The 16,023-nt window shown below is 36.8% G+C and overlaps 9 protein-coding genes and 5 pseudogenes across 14 annotated transcripts, besides 1 other annotated feature; 8 read left to right on the top strand and 6 right to left on the bottom strand.

Annotated features, from left to right (window-relative positions):
- Positions 1-15,781: part of a mobile genetic element that runs on past the window's edge.
- Positions 1,175-1,981, top strand: TVAGG3_0498330 (uncharacterized protein; the record flags this gene model as incomplete). The annotated part of the gene is made up of 1 exon (XM_051236480.1): positions 1,175-1,981. One exon carries the CDS (start codon positions 1,175-1,177, stop codon positions 1,979-1,981), a length of 807 nt encoding a protein of 268 aa, XP_051094304.1.
- TVAGG3_0498320 lies at positions 2,011-3,231 on the top strand (annotated as a pseudogene). The gene has a single exon. A coding segment is annotated over exon 1 (1,221 nt).
- Positions 4,183-5,055, top strand: TVAGG3_0498310 (protein of unknown function, DUF4106 family; the record flags this gene model as incomplete). Its single annotated transcript, XM_051236479.1, has 1 exon — positions 4,183-5,055. One exon carries the CDS (start codon positions 4,183-4,185, stop codon positions 5,053-5,055), a length of 873 nt encoding a protein of 290 aa, XP_051094303.1.
- TVAGG3_0498300 (organellar and viral DNA polymerase type B) lies at positions 5,744-6,316 on the bottom strand (the record flags this gene model as incomplete). Its single annotated transcript, XM_051236478.1, has 1 exon — positions 5,744-6,316. A coding segment is annotated over one exon (573 nt), but the record flags the coding sequence as incomplete, so codon positions are not given.
- Positions 6,952-7,119, top strand: TVAGG3_0498290 (uncharacterized protein; the record flags this gene model as incomplete). The annotated part of the gene is made up of 1 exon (XM_051236477.1): positions 6,952-7,119. The coding sequence occupies one exon, from the start codon at positions 6,952-6,954 to the stop codon at positions 7,117-7,119; it is 168 nt and encodes a 55-aa protein (XP_051094301.1).
- TVAGG3_0498280 (uncharacterized protein) lies at positions 7,148-7,732 on the bottom strand (the record flags this gene model as incomplete). The annotated part of the gene is made up of 1 exon (XM_001310337.2): positions 7,148-7,732. The coding sequence occupies one exon, from the start codon at positions 7,730-7,732 to the stop codon at positions 7,148-7,150; it is 585 nt and encodes a 194-aa protein (XP_001310338.2).
- Positions 8,006-8,389, top strand: TVAGG3_0498270 (annotated as a pseudogene). Its single transcript has one exon. A coding segment is annotated over exon 1 (384 nt).
- TVAGG3_0498260 lies at positions 8,417-8,712 on the top strand (annotated as a pseudogene). Its single transcript has one exon. A coding segment is annotated over exon 1 (296 nt).
- On the top strand, positions 8,735-9,319 carry TVAGG3_0498250 (uncharacterized protein; the record flags this gene model as incomplete). The annotated part of the gene is made up of 1 exon (XM_051236476.1): positions 8,735-9,319. The coding sequence occupies one exon, from the start codon at positions 8,735-8,737 to the stop codon at positions 9,317-9,319; it is 585 nt and encodes a 194-aa protein (XP_051094300.1).
- TVAGG3_0498240 (MazG nucleotide pyrophosphohydrolase domain-containing protein) lies at positions 9,352-10,044 on the top strand (the record flags this gene model as incomplete). Its single annotated transcript, XM_051236475.1, has 1 exon — positions 9,352-10,044. The coding sequence occupies one exon, from the start codon at positions 9,352-9,354 to the stop codon at positions 10,042-10,044; it is 693 nt and encodes a 230-aa protein (XP_051094299.1).
- TVAGG3_0498230 (uncharacterized protein) lies at positions 10,094-10,357 on the bottom strand (the record flags this gene model as incomplete). The annotated part of the gene is made up of 1 exon (XM_051236474.1): positions 10,094-10,357. One exon carries the CDS (start codon positions 10,355-10,357, stop codon positions 10,094-10,096), a length of 264 nt encoding a protein of 87 aa, XP_051094298.1.
- Positions 10,497-10,937, bottom strand: TVAGG3_0498220 (DNA/RNA polymerases family; the record flags this gene model as incomplete). The annotated part of the gene is made up of 1 exon (XM_051236473.1): positions 10,497-10,937. One exon carries the CDS (start codon positions 10,935-10,937, stop codon positions 10,497-10,499), a length of 441 nt encoding a protein of 146 aa, XP_051094297.1.
- TVAGG3_0498210 lies at positions 10,950-11,799 on the bottom strand (annotated as a pseudogene). Its single transcript has one exon. A coding segment is annotated over exon 1 (850 nt).
- TVAGG3_0498200 lies at positions 12,671-13,253 on the bottom strand (annotated as a pseudogene). The gene has a single exon. A coding segment is annotated over exon 1 (583 nt).
- Positions 15,782-16,023: the final 242 nt, after the last annotated feature.

Genomic DNA, 16,023 nt, shown 5'->3' with positions numbered 1-16,023 from the left:
CCGTTCAAACTTTTGGCTTGGCATTCCATTTGCTGACTCAGAAGACTTTATGGGTGGTATTTCAACTGTTGGTACAGTTCAAATACAATATACTGGTGACAGAGACGGTCCAGATGAAAGAGCAAAGAAGTTTACAAAACCAATAGCACTTTTCACGGAAGATGCTCTTTTGAAGATTCGTTCGATGAAACCTGCTGGGGCTCCTCAGATTGGCATAACGACAGCTTCCATCGAGCAGATTTTGGCAGCAGGTCAGTAAGTTGTTCTTGAACTGACTTCTCTCCGTCAAATATTGACAGTACGCCAGTTTTGACATAATATTGTATTAAAAACTTACCTTTAGAAATATCGTCAGTTTTGTTGTTATATTTTTGTCTGCTTCAAGAACTTTCACCATTTCAGTTATACCAACTTTCTTTGCTTTATGAAAATATTTTGGTTCAGCAAAGACTGCTATTCTATAACATTTTCCATTGTTTGTATAAAGAACTATTCTGTCAATGTATTTGTATTGTTTGTGTGTGTAAACTTTGTTCTGCTTCAATTCGAAGAGATACTCAATACGTCCATCTTTTTATTCTAAGTAAAATGTCATTTCCGAAAAATAGAAGCGTAAGTGTTTCAAAAGGTTTAATGGCGGTGGCAGATGTGAAGTTAAATTCACCAACTCAAACAAACAGTCAAAGTGTTGTTGTCAATGTCAAAGAAGAGAGATGTTGAAGTGGGGAAACCATACGAAGACGAAGATGGTATAACAATAGTTCCTGTAAAAGAACAACCAACATATCCTGAAGTTAGCAGAGACTTAAGTTCTGTTGCAGATATTCGAAACGACTACCAACAACTTAAAGACAAACTTAAAACTCAGGAGAAGATTTGTCAAGCTTTGGGTATAATGTTAAACTTGGTCGAACACAACCCTGTAAAAGTGAACTCATATGTCATTGCACCTCATGAAGTTTTGAAAGAACTATTGAAACTTTTGACAGAGGCAGACGATATAAACATCAAAGAAATAGAACCCGACATTGTTGCTGTGGTGTTTCATATAATGTCATTGACAAGATATACGTTATGAAAGGAGGTGAAACGTTGAACTTAAAGTATAGTTTCCCAGACGTTATAAAAATATTTGACGACCACAACATTTCATTAAAATTTATTTGCTAAGTAAATGGCAGAAGACATAATGGTTTATACTATTACGACTAAAAACCCTGAGTCATATAATTCTATAACAACAAACTTACAAAGTCCTCAAGGACGATATTGTAAACTAACCTTAAACACAATGACGACTAAAGCCTGTTTTGCTCTTTTGACACCAGAAGACTTTATTGTTGTGAATGGTAAAAAATACTCCTTTGAAGATACTTACTCAGATATACCACCAACAGGTTTTGTTGACTTATTTAATACTTTAAGGACGGATGTAACATGTGCTGCAACTAGAGCAGGTTTCATTATGTTTGGATGTCCGACTGAGTTTACTATAAACGATATGAGCTATAATACAAAACTTATATCTGGTTTTTACTACCAACAGTTTCCTATAACAGGAAAAGGTGTCATACAAGGAATGTCTATTCCATTGACTTTAAGCACACCTATTTTATATATTGTTTCAAACTTAGGTTCAAAGTGTTATTCGAATGTCGACAGAAACTACTATGACCAAAAGATACTCATGCGTATAAACAACACATTCTCTGCTGGTTTGCCTATTGTTCATTCGAATGCAGAGTTTTCAGCTTTAGTGAACTCAAACACTTTAGCAAACATAAACTTAACCTTAGTCGACGCAAACTTTGTTCCTGTAAAACTTTTATGTCCTATGTATTTGTCAATGACGGCAGAAAGTTTCGAATTGGAAGATGCAACTGGTGAAAGTATTGTATTACAAGAACAACTTCAACAACAAATAGCTCAAGAACAACAAATGCAACAAATGCAACAAATGCAACAACAAAGTCAAGAATAAAAAAAATATTTTTTTTTATTTTTATAAAAATGTACAGAATAGATGTTTCAGATTTTTATGACTTCCAAGCATTCAGAAATATGTGTCCATTTAGAGACTATAACAAAGCAGTCGAGAATTTGAAACGTTTAGTCATTTATGTCGACTCTGCCCCAGAATGTTATGTTATGAAAGAATGGGATGTTGTCTTTAACAAACCAAGAGCAACAATAGTGTCAGAACAAGAATGTAGACAGAAACTTAAGAAAATAAAAGTTGTACAAGTTGGCATGAAGATGTTAGATGCTTGGGATATCTTATTGTCAAAGTTAGAAGATTTTTCAGTTCGTGGTATAAAGTTCTATACACCTTCTCCAAACTTCTATTCTATCTTCACTGGATATAAATACGAACAAGTAGAATGGAAAGAAAATATTATAGAAGCTTGGTTAGACCATGTCAAAGAAATTATATGCAATGGAAACGAAAAGGTTTATGAGTATATCTTATGTTGGTTTGCAAATATCTTACAACATCCAAGTGCTAAAAATGAAACTGCTCTCATTATAATTGGAAAACAGGGAACAGGTAAGAACACTTTCTTTACAGATATCTTATGCAAACTGTTAGAGGTATTCGAACCCTAATATGACAAACTTAGAAAACATCTGTGGCAAGTTTAACTCCTCAATAGAGAATATGAAACTTATAGTTTGCAATGAACTTCAAAGTATAGATACAACAAAAGTTTTGAACTCAGATGCTTTGAAGAGTCTTATAACAGACAAAGTTGGAGTTGTTGAAAGAAAGTATAAAGACCAAAGAGTTTGTGAAAATGTTGCAAACTTCATTATGGTTTCAAACAATGCTGTTCCGATGAAGTTAGAAAGTTCTGACAGAAGATATGTAGTTGTCAGAACGTCAGATTCTCATATGCAAGATACAGAATATTTTGACGACTTAGCAGAAACTTTGACATCTGACTTTTACAACCACTTGTTCTCATATTTCATGACATTAGATATTTCTAAGTTCAATCCAAGACAAATTCCACATACCGAAGAGACAAACATTGTTAGAAGCAAACAAGAGTGTATATGAACTGTTCTAGATGAAACTGACTTTGTGTTTAGATGAAAGGTCATTGTACGATTCGATAAACAATATTGTCAAGAATATGGTTATATGACAGCGTCTAAACGACATTCTTGGCAAATGTCAAAAGTCTTTTAGATGTTAGAGCGTATATACAAAGAAAAATTTTTGAGTAAATTTAAAAAAAATATTTTTTTATCCGATAGAAAAGATGGCAAATTCATCTCAGTAAATAAGTACATGACAGAAGTCAAAGATAAGTTAGCTCCATTCGCTATTTGAATGTTTACTTCTACAATTTTGAAAAGTCTAATTTGACAAAATTTGAATTGCACCAGTTAAGTTTGCTGTTGTTAGAAAAAGTGGTGCAACTTTGAAGACTTAACATAGACGGTATGTTGACAGTCAAAGAAAATTTGACAGAAAGTTCTCAAACTCGAAGAAGGCAAAGCATACAAACTTGTTATACTTATGAACCAAAGAAAGCAGACGACTATGAATATTATGAGTCTAAGATAGTTGAAGTTCAAGGTAAATTGGGTAAAAAGATTTTAGAGTCTAAGCCAGTGTTTGCTCCTAAAGAGGAAGAGAACAATTGACATTGACCCAGAAATGTTCTAAAAATAAAATTTTATTTTTACATGTCAAATTTCTTTTTCTCTGGAACTGGTTCAGGTTCTTTCTTCTCTTTCTTCTACTTTCTTTTCTTTTCTTCTCTCTCTTCTTCTTCTCTGGTGGAGTTATGTCAAATTTGGCGCAACCATATTTATGTAAAAGTTCTTTGTCCTTTAATAGCTCATCTATTCTGTTTTCTATTTCATCTTCAAGAACAGCGCATGTGTCTTCTTTGCATTCTAAGAACTTTTGTTGGACTTCATCTTCCAATCGGCGTCATCTCTGTCAACAAGTCTGTCATTGACAAATTTTAAGACTGCTTCTGCTTAATGTTTTATGGTTCTTGTCATATTCCAGAAACAGAACTTTAGAACAAATTCACCTTTCTTGTTTACACTATGTAAGATTTTATGGTCGACAGATGTTTTGCTGTCGAAAAGTTTGTCTCGAATATAGATAGCGAAATCGCTAGACATTTTCTAAAAGATAAAAATTTTAATTTTTCTAAAAATATGTTAGAAAAAAAGTTTGCTGACATTGACAAGAAATTTGAGAATGTTTTGAAGAAGAACAAGAGGAAGTTGGAAAATGCTCAGATAAAACCTATACATAAAAAGTTCTTATTTGCTCAGAATGGTATAACAGGTCTAATTGCACCACCTGGGTCGGGTAAGACTTTCACTTATCTTAAAATGGCTGCACAACAACAAGAACTAGATGAGAAGAACCCATTCTATGAGTTAGTAGTCATTTGTTCGACTTCTGGTCAATTTGACCAAACCGTCAATTCGTTCAAAGATATTATAAAGAAGTCTAAGTTAGTATGTATAAAGGATACTGAGTTGTTAGATTGGATAAAGAAGTACCAAAGAAGAGTTTTGAAGTATAATGCTATAAATGAGTATATAAATTCTAAGTTCAAAGACCCAAATGAGGAAATGCAGAGAATATTAGAGAAGAAACACTTCAGAAACAAACAGAAAGAGATAGAATACATTTCGAAGAAATTGCAATCTTACGATTGGAAGACTTACCCTCATAGATGTCTTCTTATCTTAGATGACTTTGCTTCTCATCCTTTGTTAAAGAACAGAGAACAAGACATGTGTCGAATTCTTAAGAAGCTCAGACACTTTAACATCTCTGTTGTCATTTGTGTACAGACAGCAAAGAGTTTAAGTAAGGATGTAAAGAGAATACTTACTGATATCATACTTTTCCCCGGATTGTCCGAAGACGATTTCATGGAACTTATGAAAGAGTCCATGGCAGGTAAGTTTGACAGACATGAACTATGGGAGAAGTACAAAGTCATACAAGACCCTCATACTTCTTTCAGAATTCATATCTACGCGAACAAAGTTCAAATTGTAAAAAGTCAATAAAAATAAATGGTTCATTTACTCTGCTTGTTTGAAGTTGTCAAAATACTCTGTTATTTTTCACGATTTTCATACGGAATCTCTTCTCTCGGTTTTCCGAGGGAAGCAATCTTATGCCATTTTACTCAGAATTTTGGTCATTTTTTTCAGCAAAAATATATTTTAGGGTAGAAGGTTAGATCTAACCTGTTTTCTAACCTCATTTCTACCCCATATGTCCTTACTGAAAAAAGTATGTGTTCCATATGTCATTTTACTCAGAATTTTGTTGCTGAATTCAATAAAAATATATTTTAGGGTAGAAGGTTAGATCTAACCTGTTTTCTAACCTCATTTCTACCCCAGTTATTTTATAAGCGTTTTACATGGTAAACATTGTGAATTCGTGAAATTCTAAACAATTTCGTAGCTTCAATTTCTTCTTTTAGTACATCGAATGTTTTAACGATACCGAAGGTTTCTTTATATTTCTTCTTGACATCTGAAAGAAGGAAATCGTCAGCTGTTGGATAGTTTTTGTTTAGAAATGTCAACATGTCCATTTTATCTTCTGCTGGTTTCTCTGCCTCCCTCTTTAAGTCAGCATAGTCGTTTCGCATACGTTCTATCTCTTTGACGGAGTAGTTATATTTCCTCATTGCTGCTTTACATTTAGAACATTGTGGGTTCATTTTTGCTTATATTCTGAAACCTTACCTGCTAGTATGACTAAGGCGTCAATTGCTCTCTTTAACTCAAAAGTTGCGGGTTTTATCTGTTCATTCCATATCTTACCTCTTCTATCTTTATCTCTTATCTGCCATACACATTCAGCAACTAACGAAACAAAGTTGTCGTAGGTCTTAAACTCCCCAGATTTGTATATGTCAGAGATGTTCTTATATACCATATCGCAATCTTTGTCCATGACTTTGTGGTTGCAATGAAATCCAAGAAACTCATAGTTAACCTTTCGTATGAACTTCTTTATTTCTACTGAGTCAGTTGCTTTGACTTCTATTTCATCGAATTCTGGAATAGTAAGCTTTTGTTGTTGGATTTCAGGCAATTTGGGTAAATGGTCAATAATATCCTGCATTTCATAAAGATATTCTTCATCTGTTTCATCTTTTGCAGTGCAATCTAAATCTCCTTGGAGAAGTTCTTGCTTTATCTTCTGGATTTCTGTTTCGAAAGTATATGAAGAAGGAATGAAGCTTTTCATCTCTACTAACATTGAAGTTGGGTTCATGACTAACGAGTTTGGTGCTGTTGTTGCTAACATGTTCTTACAATAAAAATAAAAAATATTTTTTTAAAAAAACTAACTTTATTTTTTATTTCGGGAAAATTCATGAAAATTCAAGAGGGTAGAAAAGAGGTTAGAAAAGAGGTTAGATATACCCATCTACCCTAAACATTATTTTTGGTGTAAAATTCATGAGTTTTGGTTGAAAGAATACGGTGGAGCCAAAAGTGGCTCGACCTCAAAACAAGCATTTTCTGTATAAAATTCATGAAAATTCAAGAGGGTAGAAAAGAGGTTAGAAAAGAGGTTAGATCTAACCTTCTACCCTAAATTATATTTTTGCTGAATTCAGCAACAAAATTCAAATTGTAAACGGTTTAATAGAAAAAGTGTCATTTTTTCATGTCCGAAGACTCGAAGGTGCAACACTTCCAAAATACCGACGAACTCAGAAGAGCAGCATGGCAGTATCTTCTTGACAACTTCTTTGAGTTCTCCAGGTACACCTTGGAAAATGCTGAAGAACTCCGACACAGAGAATTTGGAGAAATTGCACTCCAATACTACCTTGACAAACAAAGGGTAAACAAAGGGTAAAATAAGACTAAAAACTTAACGTTTAAAAAGTGACATTTTTAATGAGCTCCGAGTCACCGAGAAAACTTGGTCAGATGTTAGCAGCTTACTTCCCCGAGGAGGATGGAAGCGTTACATACATAAGGTTCAAAAACAACGAACCTGGAATTGCATACCAAATTCGCAATTACATGACCATGGAAGAGTACGAAAGGTTCCTACAAGAGAAACCAGCTCTAAACAACTCAGAAAAGAAAGAATAAAAAGTTTAACTCGTAATTGTTTATTTTTTTACTTGTATGGGCAAGCTGCAAGAATGAAGTCGACTATCTCAGTCTTTGTCTTGACCAGTTGGACTGCTCTTGCGAGTACGTCTGTTTTGCGGTCTCCAGCTGGTGTCTGACCTTCGTAATTGCGCATGTTCTTGAGAGCTCCAACTGTAAATGATTGTAGGATGAAGAGTCTCTCAGACTGCTTGAGGTAGTCTTCACGGTCACGAACCGAATCTGTGGTACGAGTCGAATCGGTCGATTTGAGGGAAGAGACTGAAAGCCTGTCGTCTTCCATAGGGGCTGTGGCATAATCTTTGCGTAAGCGGTTCAGACCTTCTTCGAACTCTTGGTCTCTCTTCGATTTGGATTGAGATTGGAATTGCTGGGGTGGAGCTTGTTGGAACATCCAAGGGTTGGGGAAGTAAGGCATAGGCTGAGGAGGAGGGTAGTTCGGGAAGCCTTGTGGTAGGTAGTAACCTTGAGGTGGAAATTGGTAGTAATTTGGTGGAGGGACTTGCTGGAACTGAGGTTGCTGAGGTGCAGGGGCTGGTGCTTTAGGTTCCTCTGGTTTGGGAATGGGCTCGGTTGGTGGTACGTCGGACATCTGTTTGTGGCTTAACCGTCGGAAGGAAAAACCTTTCCTGTCGGAAGGAAAAACCTTTCCTGTCGGAAGGAAGAACTTTTTCTGTTGGAAGGAAAAACTTTTTCTGTTGGAAGGAAAAACTTTTTCTGAAGTTCGACCAAAAAGTTCTCAATTTTCGAAAATTTGAATGGTTTACGGACGGACAACTGGAAGAACTTTTTCTGTCGGAAGGAAAAATTTTTCCCTTTGTCCGGAAAATTTTTTCCAGTTGTCGGGAAAATATTTTCCTGTCGGATGGAAGGACTCGGAATGCAAGAAGGACTTGACGAGGCAATTTACCTAATGAAATTAACGACTGCGTAAAAGACTACTTGCGCAAGGTCATGAAGCCCAAGGTCAAGTTCATCTCTATTACTGGAAGGTTACACTTCAGCTCGAGACTTCGACTGGAATTCCAATTCAAATACCAGACGGGACAGCCTACGATGGCATAAAGGACGCCAAAAGAGAAGCTCTTGTTAAGTTCCTAAACAAACGTCCTTGGATAAAAATACCAAACAAGGAGAACCCCTACCCCATATGAAATTGGCAATTCAGTCTCTCCTTCACTTCTCGGGTCAGCCGTTCTACATAACCTGTGAAGGCGACATTCAGCCAGTTCTTCAGCCAGTTCAGTAAACATCTCATTTAACTTCACTTTTTTTTATGTTTTTACTCACACTCGTACTCAACAGGTTTGTGTACAACTATTTCAACTGTGAACCTTGTATTGACCGGTCTTCCTGCAAATGCAAGTTCGGTCAATACACAATTTATGGTGGCAAGAAGGACAGTGGGGAATGTTATTCTGACATCTGTTGTTGCGCTCGAGAGAGATTTGAAATTTCAGAGCCACTTCCCCCAGAACTCCAACACCAACACTCAAGTTGCCAAAGACTCATGTGAAGAAGAAGCCTTCTGGTAAGTTTCTTATAGCCATATACATGGCACGCTTTGAGTAAAAACATTTTTTTCATTTTTTGAATGAAGCAAGTTAAATTCGTCCCACACCAATCTCAATGGACCGATGAAGAGTTTCAAGCCATGGTTGAAGGCGTTGAGAACGACATAGACGGCGAACTTGAAGGAGCTCAAACCACAATTGCAACCAAAATTGCACAAGTCAAGGAACAGATAGCTCCACTTAAAGCTACCAAAGCTACTCTTGACCTCATGGATACTTACCGTTTAGAAGTAAAGAGTGGAATAAGACAATTAAAATTAAAACTTCTAAACTACGAAGCTATACTCCAAAAGTTAGCAGAAATGAGAAGACTTTACCAGAGCTACTTACATGTAAGGGACTTACCTTCAAGCAGTCCGACCAAGGATGAATTTTCTGACATTGTCCCAATTTTGTCCGAAAGTCAGCTCAGATGTTTCGAACTGCTCCCAACATATCCGGAATATGAACGTTTGCCTGAACTCTTCCGCAATCTCAAAAAACGTTTTTTGGTTCTCATGTTCGAAACTTTTATCGGAAGAGACAACAAACGTTCAGAAGAAGAACAAGATATTATTTTAAACTTGTTGTATGACATAACTGTCATAACAAGCTTTTTGAAGTAAAACCGTCATTCTCAAACCACTTCATTTTTTCGATGTCCGAACAAGCACCGAAGCCGAACACAATAGCAGATGTCCTTTCATGGTTGCCAGACAAGCGCCCAGTTCAAATTCAAATTGCCCAATTGAAAGTTCATCTGACAAACACCATAAAGACTCTCCAAAGTAGTCTTATGACAGAGATGACCAATCTCAAAGCCGATGTCCTCACGAACCAAGCTTCCAATGAGAAACGCCTGAACGATTTCACGGAAACCTTGCACATTTACGCGAGAGAGAACCGAGACCTTGCCAGACTCATCTACCGTTTCTTCGAAGAGATAGACGCCATCTGGAAGGTACTCGGAAAGGACAGAACCTCCAACACCGTAATTCGTGAACACAGAATTGCCGAAGGTATTATCAAAGAAGAGGAAGAAGAGGAAGAAGAGGAAGAAGAAGAGAAACACGAAGAAAAGGAAGTTTGGGCAACCCTTGTTGCCGATGACGCTTACGAAATTTCCCAACCCTACCCATACCAAATCCGCAACAAGGAGACAGGCAAGGTTCTTACCCCAGTCCTCAACAACTTGGGACACTTGAACCTTACCCTTCGAAATTACGGTTCAATTTCCATGGGAAAGCTTGTCGGTATGCAATGGGTTCCAAATCCAAACAAGAAGACGAGGGTCAGACACATTGACGGTGACCAGCTCAACAACCGTAAGGAGAACCTCGAGTGGTTCTAAGAGTAAAAAAATTTTATTTTAGGGGGAAACCCCGAGTAAATTTAGGTGTTTAGTTCATTAAGTGGGTTAAATTAAGGGTAATTTGGACAATTAGCTCCCGACCTCTGAATTGGACTCTTTCGTCATCCCAGTTGCGTAGGAGGTCGTCCCAGAGGAGTTGGTAGAATTGCCAATCCAAGGACGATTTGTCCTCCCAGGCATTGAGGATGTACTGCTCGTAGAGTCTCATGACCTCTGCCTTGCACCAGACACCCTCTCCCTTGGAACGTAAGGCTTCTTCGAAGTGCTCGAATGCGATTGGCTGCGTGACCATCTGAAATGACACTTTTTGTCCGTTTGGTCAATGTTTGTGTCTCGTGCCATAGTCGACGAAAATACAAACAAACAGGTTATATATGAGTTTGAGACCAAGAATTCCCCACATTTAAATTCAAATTCAAATAAAAATTTTTTTACTTCATGCAATGTTTTATTTCTGTGCCGTCTTCAAGTATGCCCCAGTACTTACGCTTGGAGAGGACATGAACTTCGGAAAATACCTTATCTAGCTTAAAACAGCCCATCTTTTCACCGACCATTCCCATTTCAATGAGTTTGTTGTATCCTTCTTCGTTCGTCATGAGTGCGTCAATGTTCTCATAGTAAACCTTCACTTTGGATTTGACTTCGGAGAAGAATTTGTTGTAGTTGTCAAGGACTGCCTTTGCGAACTGAGGGTAAGACCAATGTTCGACAATAGGTTTTAATGTGGTTACTAAGCCACTTTGACCTTGAGTGAATTCGTACTTCAAAACAAAAGGAGAAAACCTTTCAACAAAGTTGTCGACCTTCTCATAATGTTTACTCTTCATCTCTTGAGGTTTCTTAATGGAATATCCCCATGTCGAATTCATAAGCAATTTGAGTGTCATTGCAAGTTTGGGGTTTGAAGCTTTCCTAATATCATACAGTTGTTGTATGACTTTTCCAACTGTATAGTTCCTTCCCGGGAACTCACCATCTTCGTTTGGAATTCCAGTCGGGATATATTGGACGAACCTCATGTACGCAGCGTTAAGGTCGACATAGTATATCTTTTCATCTGAGTCGAACTTGTCGCATCCAATCGGACCAGTTCGTGGAAATTCAAGTGAGTCTCTTATCTTCTGAGAAACTTCTCCTGTTATCTCATAAACATCGTCGAAGCAACCTGTTTCATATAAAACCTTCTGACCTAACTCTGATGCTCTCCAATACAATTTGACGTCGATTGGATTCTCAATGGAAGTTTGTTTATAGCATCTTGAAGTTCTTGCAACCTCATTGGAAGTTCTTCTGGTTCAGGTTGGTATCCGAACAATCCAACTCCTTTTGGAAGCTGTGTACTTCTTTTGTACTAGAACTTTGTCTGGAACAACTTTTGGTCTTGCTAACATGAAAAGTTTGTTTCGTCTTTTGGTACAAAAGTTTCTGTCAGCTTGTCATCTGGAATTGGTTCCAACAAACCTTTCTCGAAAAGAATGTTTACAGCTCTGACAATGTTGCACTTGCCTTTTCCGAACAATGGGTTTGTAAACTTTCGTTCAACATGAAGTGGTTGTGGACAATTGCAATCTTCAACCATGGTAAATTGAACTCAACAACATAGTCGTCATGTGAAGAACCTTTAGCTGTAGGTATGTTGACTCGGATATTGACATTTGCCAACGGTGCAATTTTTGACAATTGACCTCTGAGAATGTACCTTGTCTTCACACATGACTCAAGATACTTCATTTCTCATCTGTAACAAGACCAGAGTTCCTGAGACATGTAAGAATGCAAGGTTCATTGACAATTGTTTCAATTGAATTGTAAATTCCATACCTTGTCAAGTCAATGTCAGACTTATTTATGAAGGGAAGTATCCAGCATGTTGTCTGACTGCTTGAGGGTTAGGTTGGTACCATTCGAACTTGACACTTGCAATTCCTTCAATTGCATTCAAAATGTCTGAGTCGGAGTCAACCATTTGTTCTCTCTTTGTAGTCTTGAAAGCGTCAAGAAGCATTGCAGCTGTTGTGACATTGCCATGTGCATAGTAAATGTGACCATCCAAATCTGTTATGGTCAATCTGAGATTGTATCCTTTCTTATTTCCATCTTGAATATGCAGCAAGTACTCCCATGAAGCCTTCTTTGTTCTTTCCTTCGTCAAAGTTTACTGTAAAGGTTCGACCAGAAGTAATTTGACTTCTAACTTCACGATACTTCTCATATGCATATCTTGTTTTTCCATGGGAGCATGCATCTTCACCTCCTTTTTTCCTTCTCAAAGGATGCAATTGTTCGTCATGTTTCCAGTAGAATCTGGCAAAGCCGTCGTGTCCTTCAACTTGAGGTTCACTAACATCGAAAGGCATGTCCATAAGACGTTCTTCTTCTAACCTCTCTAGTCTGTTTGGATAATTTGCGCGCGCTGTTTCTAAGTCCATTTCGTAGCGAAGACCAGACAATTTGTCATAGACTTTTATGGGTCTTCCCTTCCTATATTTAAAATTCTTCGAAACTTTCCAACCATATCTTTCTAACTCTGCTTTTATTCTAGCAGATTTTCTATCCATTCTATATGGGGGCATTTTTATAAAAATAAAAAATATTTTTTTCTTTACTTTACATAACCACCTGCTGCCATAAGTCTTTGACGCCAACCCATACCAGCTAATGAAGGTTGACTTGGTTTAGTTTGGAAACTAAACTTTGGTTTTGGTTTATCTTCAGTTTTTGGTTTCTTTCTTCTATCGGTTTTTCGTCACTTTTCGGTTCCTCTGACTTTACCTCACCTGCAGGAACAGTTGTGTCGTCAACATCTTCATAAATATCATATGCCATTTGTTTTTGTTTTCCTTTCAACTTTTTTGTTTGTTGTAAAGTTTAGAATATTTCGACTCTAAGTCAATGAGATGTTCTATAATGAACTGTTGGTCAGTGAAGTAAACTTTTCCATCTGTTGTCTCGAAAGCTCCTTCAGACTTCAATATTTTATTTGTGAGAGTCTGTTTCTTTTTTGAGATACTAGCCGTTCCATTTCTATGAAAAGTGACTTTATAGTTAGGGTTTGTATTTCCAGACCTGGCACTTTCTATTATTGAATTTTTCTCTTCATCTGTAAGTTCTTTGACAGGTTTTGACAATGGTTCTGAACTTTTTGTTTGTGGTGTCAAATCTACCGTTTCAACTTCTTCGGTCATTTCATCTCAGTAAAAAATTTAGTTTGGTTTTTTTCAACTGGTTGTTTAGGTTTTTAAGTCGGTCTAAAACTTCCTGAGGTATAGGAAGAACTTGACAAACACGTGGGTGTAACTGCTGGAAGTCGACAAATCCATCTTGAACCCATTTGTCTCAATGCTGTATTGTTCATTTCATCTCAGTAAAAAAATTTTACATTCCCCACGTTTGAGGCGGTTGAGGTTGGTTATTGTTTACCCACTGTTGTGCATGGTTATATCCTCTGTTAAAGAATCTTTCACCTTGGTCCATATAGTGCCCTGCTTGGTTATAGTAGTCATTTGCTTTGTTATAGTAGTTTCCTGCTTGTCTTCCTACATTGTCCATCCATCCTTGAACTTTTCCTCTTGTTTCAGGATTTGGAATAAGATTTGCTGCATCTCGTGCTACTCCCAACCTTTCTGTACAGTTTGTATAATAGGTTGTGCTTTCTCTTTAAGTATACCTAATGTACTCAAAATCTTCCTTCCAATTCCAAATACACCTCTGGCTATTGTTCCCACTGCGGGTAAAAATCTGGATGCAACTCCTGCTAATGCGCCAAATAAACCCATTTCTTATGGGTTAAAAAATGACGAATCCAAACAAGGACCCCTATGTTTCTAAAGCGACAAAGAAAGCACTCATGATAAAAATCTTTAGTTCAACACCAAATGCTTGGTTTATGGATATCTTGGAAAACATTCCGAGGTATAGAGAAGATGGAACCATACTGGCTAATATTTGTCGGTCAAAACAAGATACTGTGAAGCCATACCATTATGGTCCAAAAATATTTTAGATGTGAAAACTGCTTTGACAATATTCGTTGACAAATACCATCCAACAAAACTGACATCTGACTGTGAAAGTTCTTTCAAATCAGACGATATTAAAAACTATCTGCGTTCAAAAAATGTAAACCAATATTTCATTGTCGACCAAAACCATTCTGCTCTTGGTGTCATTGACGGTTGTATAAAAATGTTAAGAGACTTAAACCAACCACAAGGTGGTGAAGCAAATGAAATGTCATATGACGACAAATATAGACACTTCTCCATGGCAAAGATGAGACAAGTTTTAAATATTTACAATAGCCGTAAACAAAAAGGTTTGGGAAACCACTCCCCGAAGAAATGAAAAACAACCCTGACTTAGAGAAAGACTATATATTTAATAATTTAGTCAAAAGAGACAAACAAGAAAGAATGCCGGGCTTCAAACTTCAGAAAGGTGACAAAGTAAAAATAGAAATACCTAAACGCGACCCATATGAAAATACTATTGACTATGACAACAATGGGAACCGACAGGTACTCACATTCGTGTTCGTAAAAATAGAAGAAAGTATACAAGAGAATATTATGAAGTTTTAGGCAAACATGGCAAAATGTACACACTGCAAGCAGAAGATAAACTACTATTGTCAGACCTCGTTTCAAACTTGTCAAAGTTCAAGGTGGTATACTTTCAAAGACAGTTCCTAACAAATATAAGACAACTCCTGACGAATATGCTAAAGAAGTTGAAAATGACGACTAAGCATTCTATACCATGCGTAAACTGTCATGTAAGGTGGCATGTAGTCTTTACTTTGTCCGTTGTTTGCGTATATCCTGAAACGCGATGTGTATGGTTTCCATCTCCCTGAGTGTCACCCAGAAACAATTATAGCAAACTGAACGTCGTCTTTAACATCATATCCTTTACCTTTTTTCATTGCTGACCAATCCCAAAATTTATGCTTATGCCAACCTGCTTGAGATGTACTTAAATCTATGTAGTGACTGTGCGCAGGTAAATTTTCACCTGAAATCGTTTTACTTCCACCTGTTTCCTTTGAAGAGTTTGCACAATACAAAAACCTGTCGACTATTTGAGTCCAAGTTCCAAAACCAAGTACTACTTCTGGTCTGGTAGAGTTCATTGACGTATAAATAGAGCCTATAGGATATAATGTTTGAAGTATTTCTGTCTTTAATGTTTGAAGCTCTGTTTTGTCTGCTTTCTTGTCATATAAATCTGAGCAGTGAATTTAATATTATGTTCATCCTTCATGACATAAACATCTTTACATCTAATGTTTCTCATCGTCGTTATGTCGTCATCCGATGTTAAACCTTGTGGAAAGTTAGGAGGTTTACAATATATTGCATCCCCACCAGTTTCTTCAACCGTTCCTTCAATACTTTCTATAGCAACAGTTGTAAAACTTGTATGTGTATGGTTCTTGTCTGCTTTCTTCTCTAACTCATCGTTAACATAAGTTTTATCTGCTTTAAGGTCTAAACATCCTGAAAACCCATCCTGTATCGGCTTTAACTTTAAAAGTCTTCGATGTCCATTCATGGTACCAGTCAACCCTTTCTTTCATTTCGTTATCTTTTTCATCCACATATTCCTTATCCGCTTTCTTCTCTAACTTACTAGCCACATATTCCTTATCTGCTTTCTTTTCAAGGCTAACGTTTAAGTCTGTTATTTCAGATATAGAATGTGTATGAGTCTTTTTAGAATATTCGTTTTCAGCTCTTGTCACTTCACTTGACATTTTATTGTCAACATATGTTTTGTCTGCTAGTTCAGGATGAGTATGTTCTTTCGTTGCATATGTTGCATCTGCTCTGTCATGTTCTTCTTGAACTTTTTCAATGACATATTCTTTGTCAGCTTTGTTGTCAACATCTGTTTTCAAAAGAAGTTCATTTATAGGTTTCTCGTTTAAAGTTCCTTTTGTTGGATTTATACAGA

This window comes from Trichomonas vaginalis, chromosome II (assembly GCF_026262505.1).
Source record: "Trichomonas vaginalis G3 chromosome II, whole genome shotgun sequence".
NCBI classification, from domain to species: Eukaryota; Parabasalia; order Trichomonadida; family Trichomonadidae; genus Trichomonas; species Trichomonas vaginalis.
This window is presented reverse-complemented; position numbering and strand designations above follow the sequence as displayed.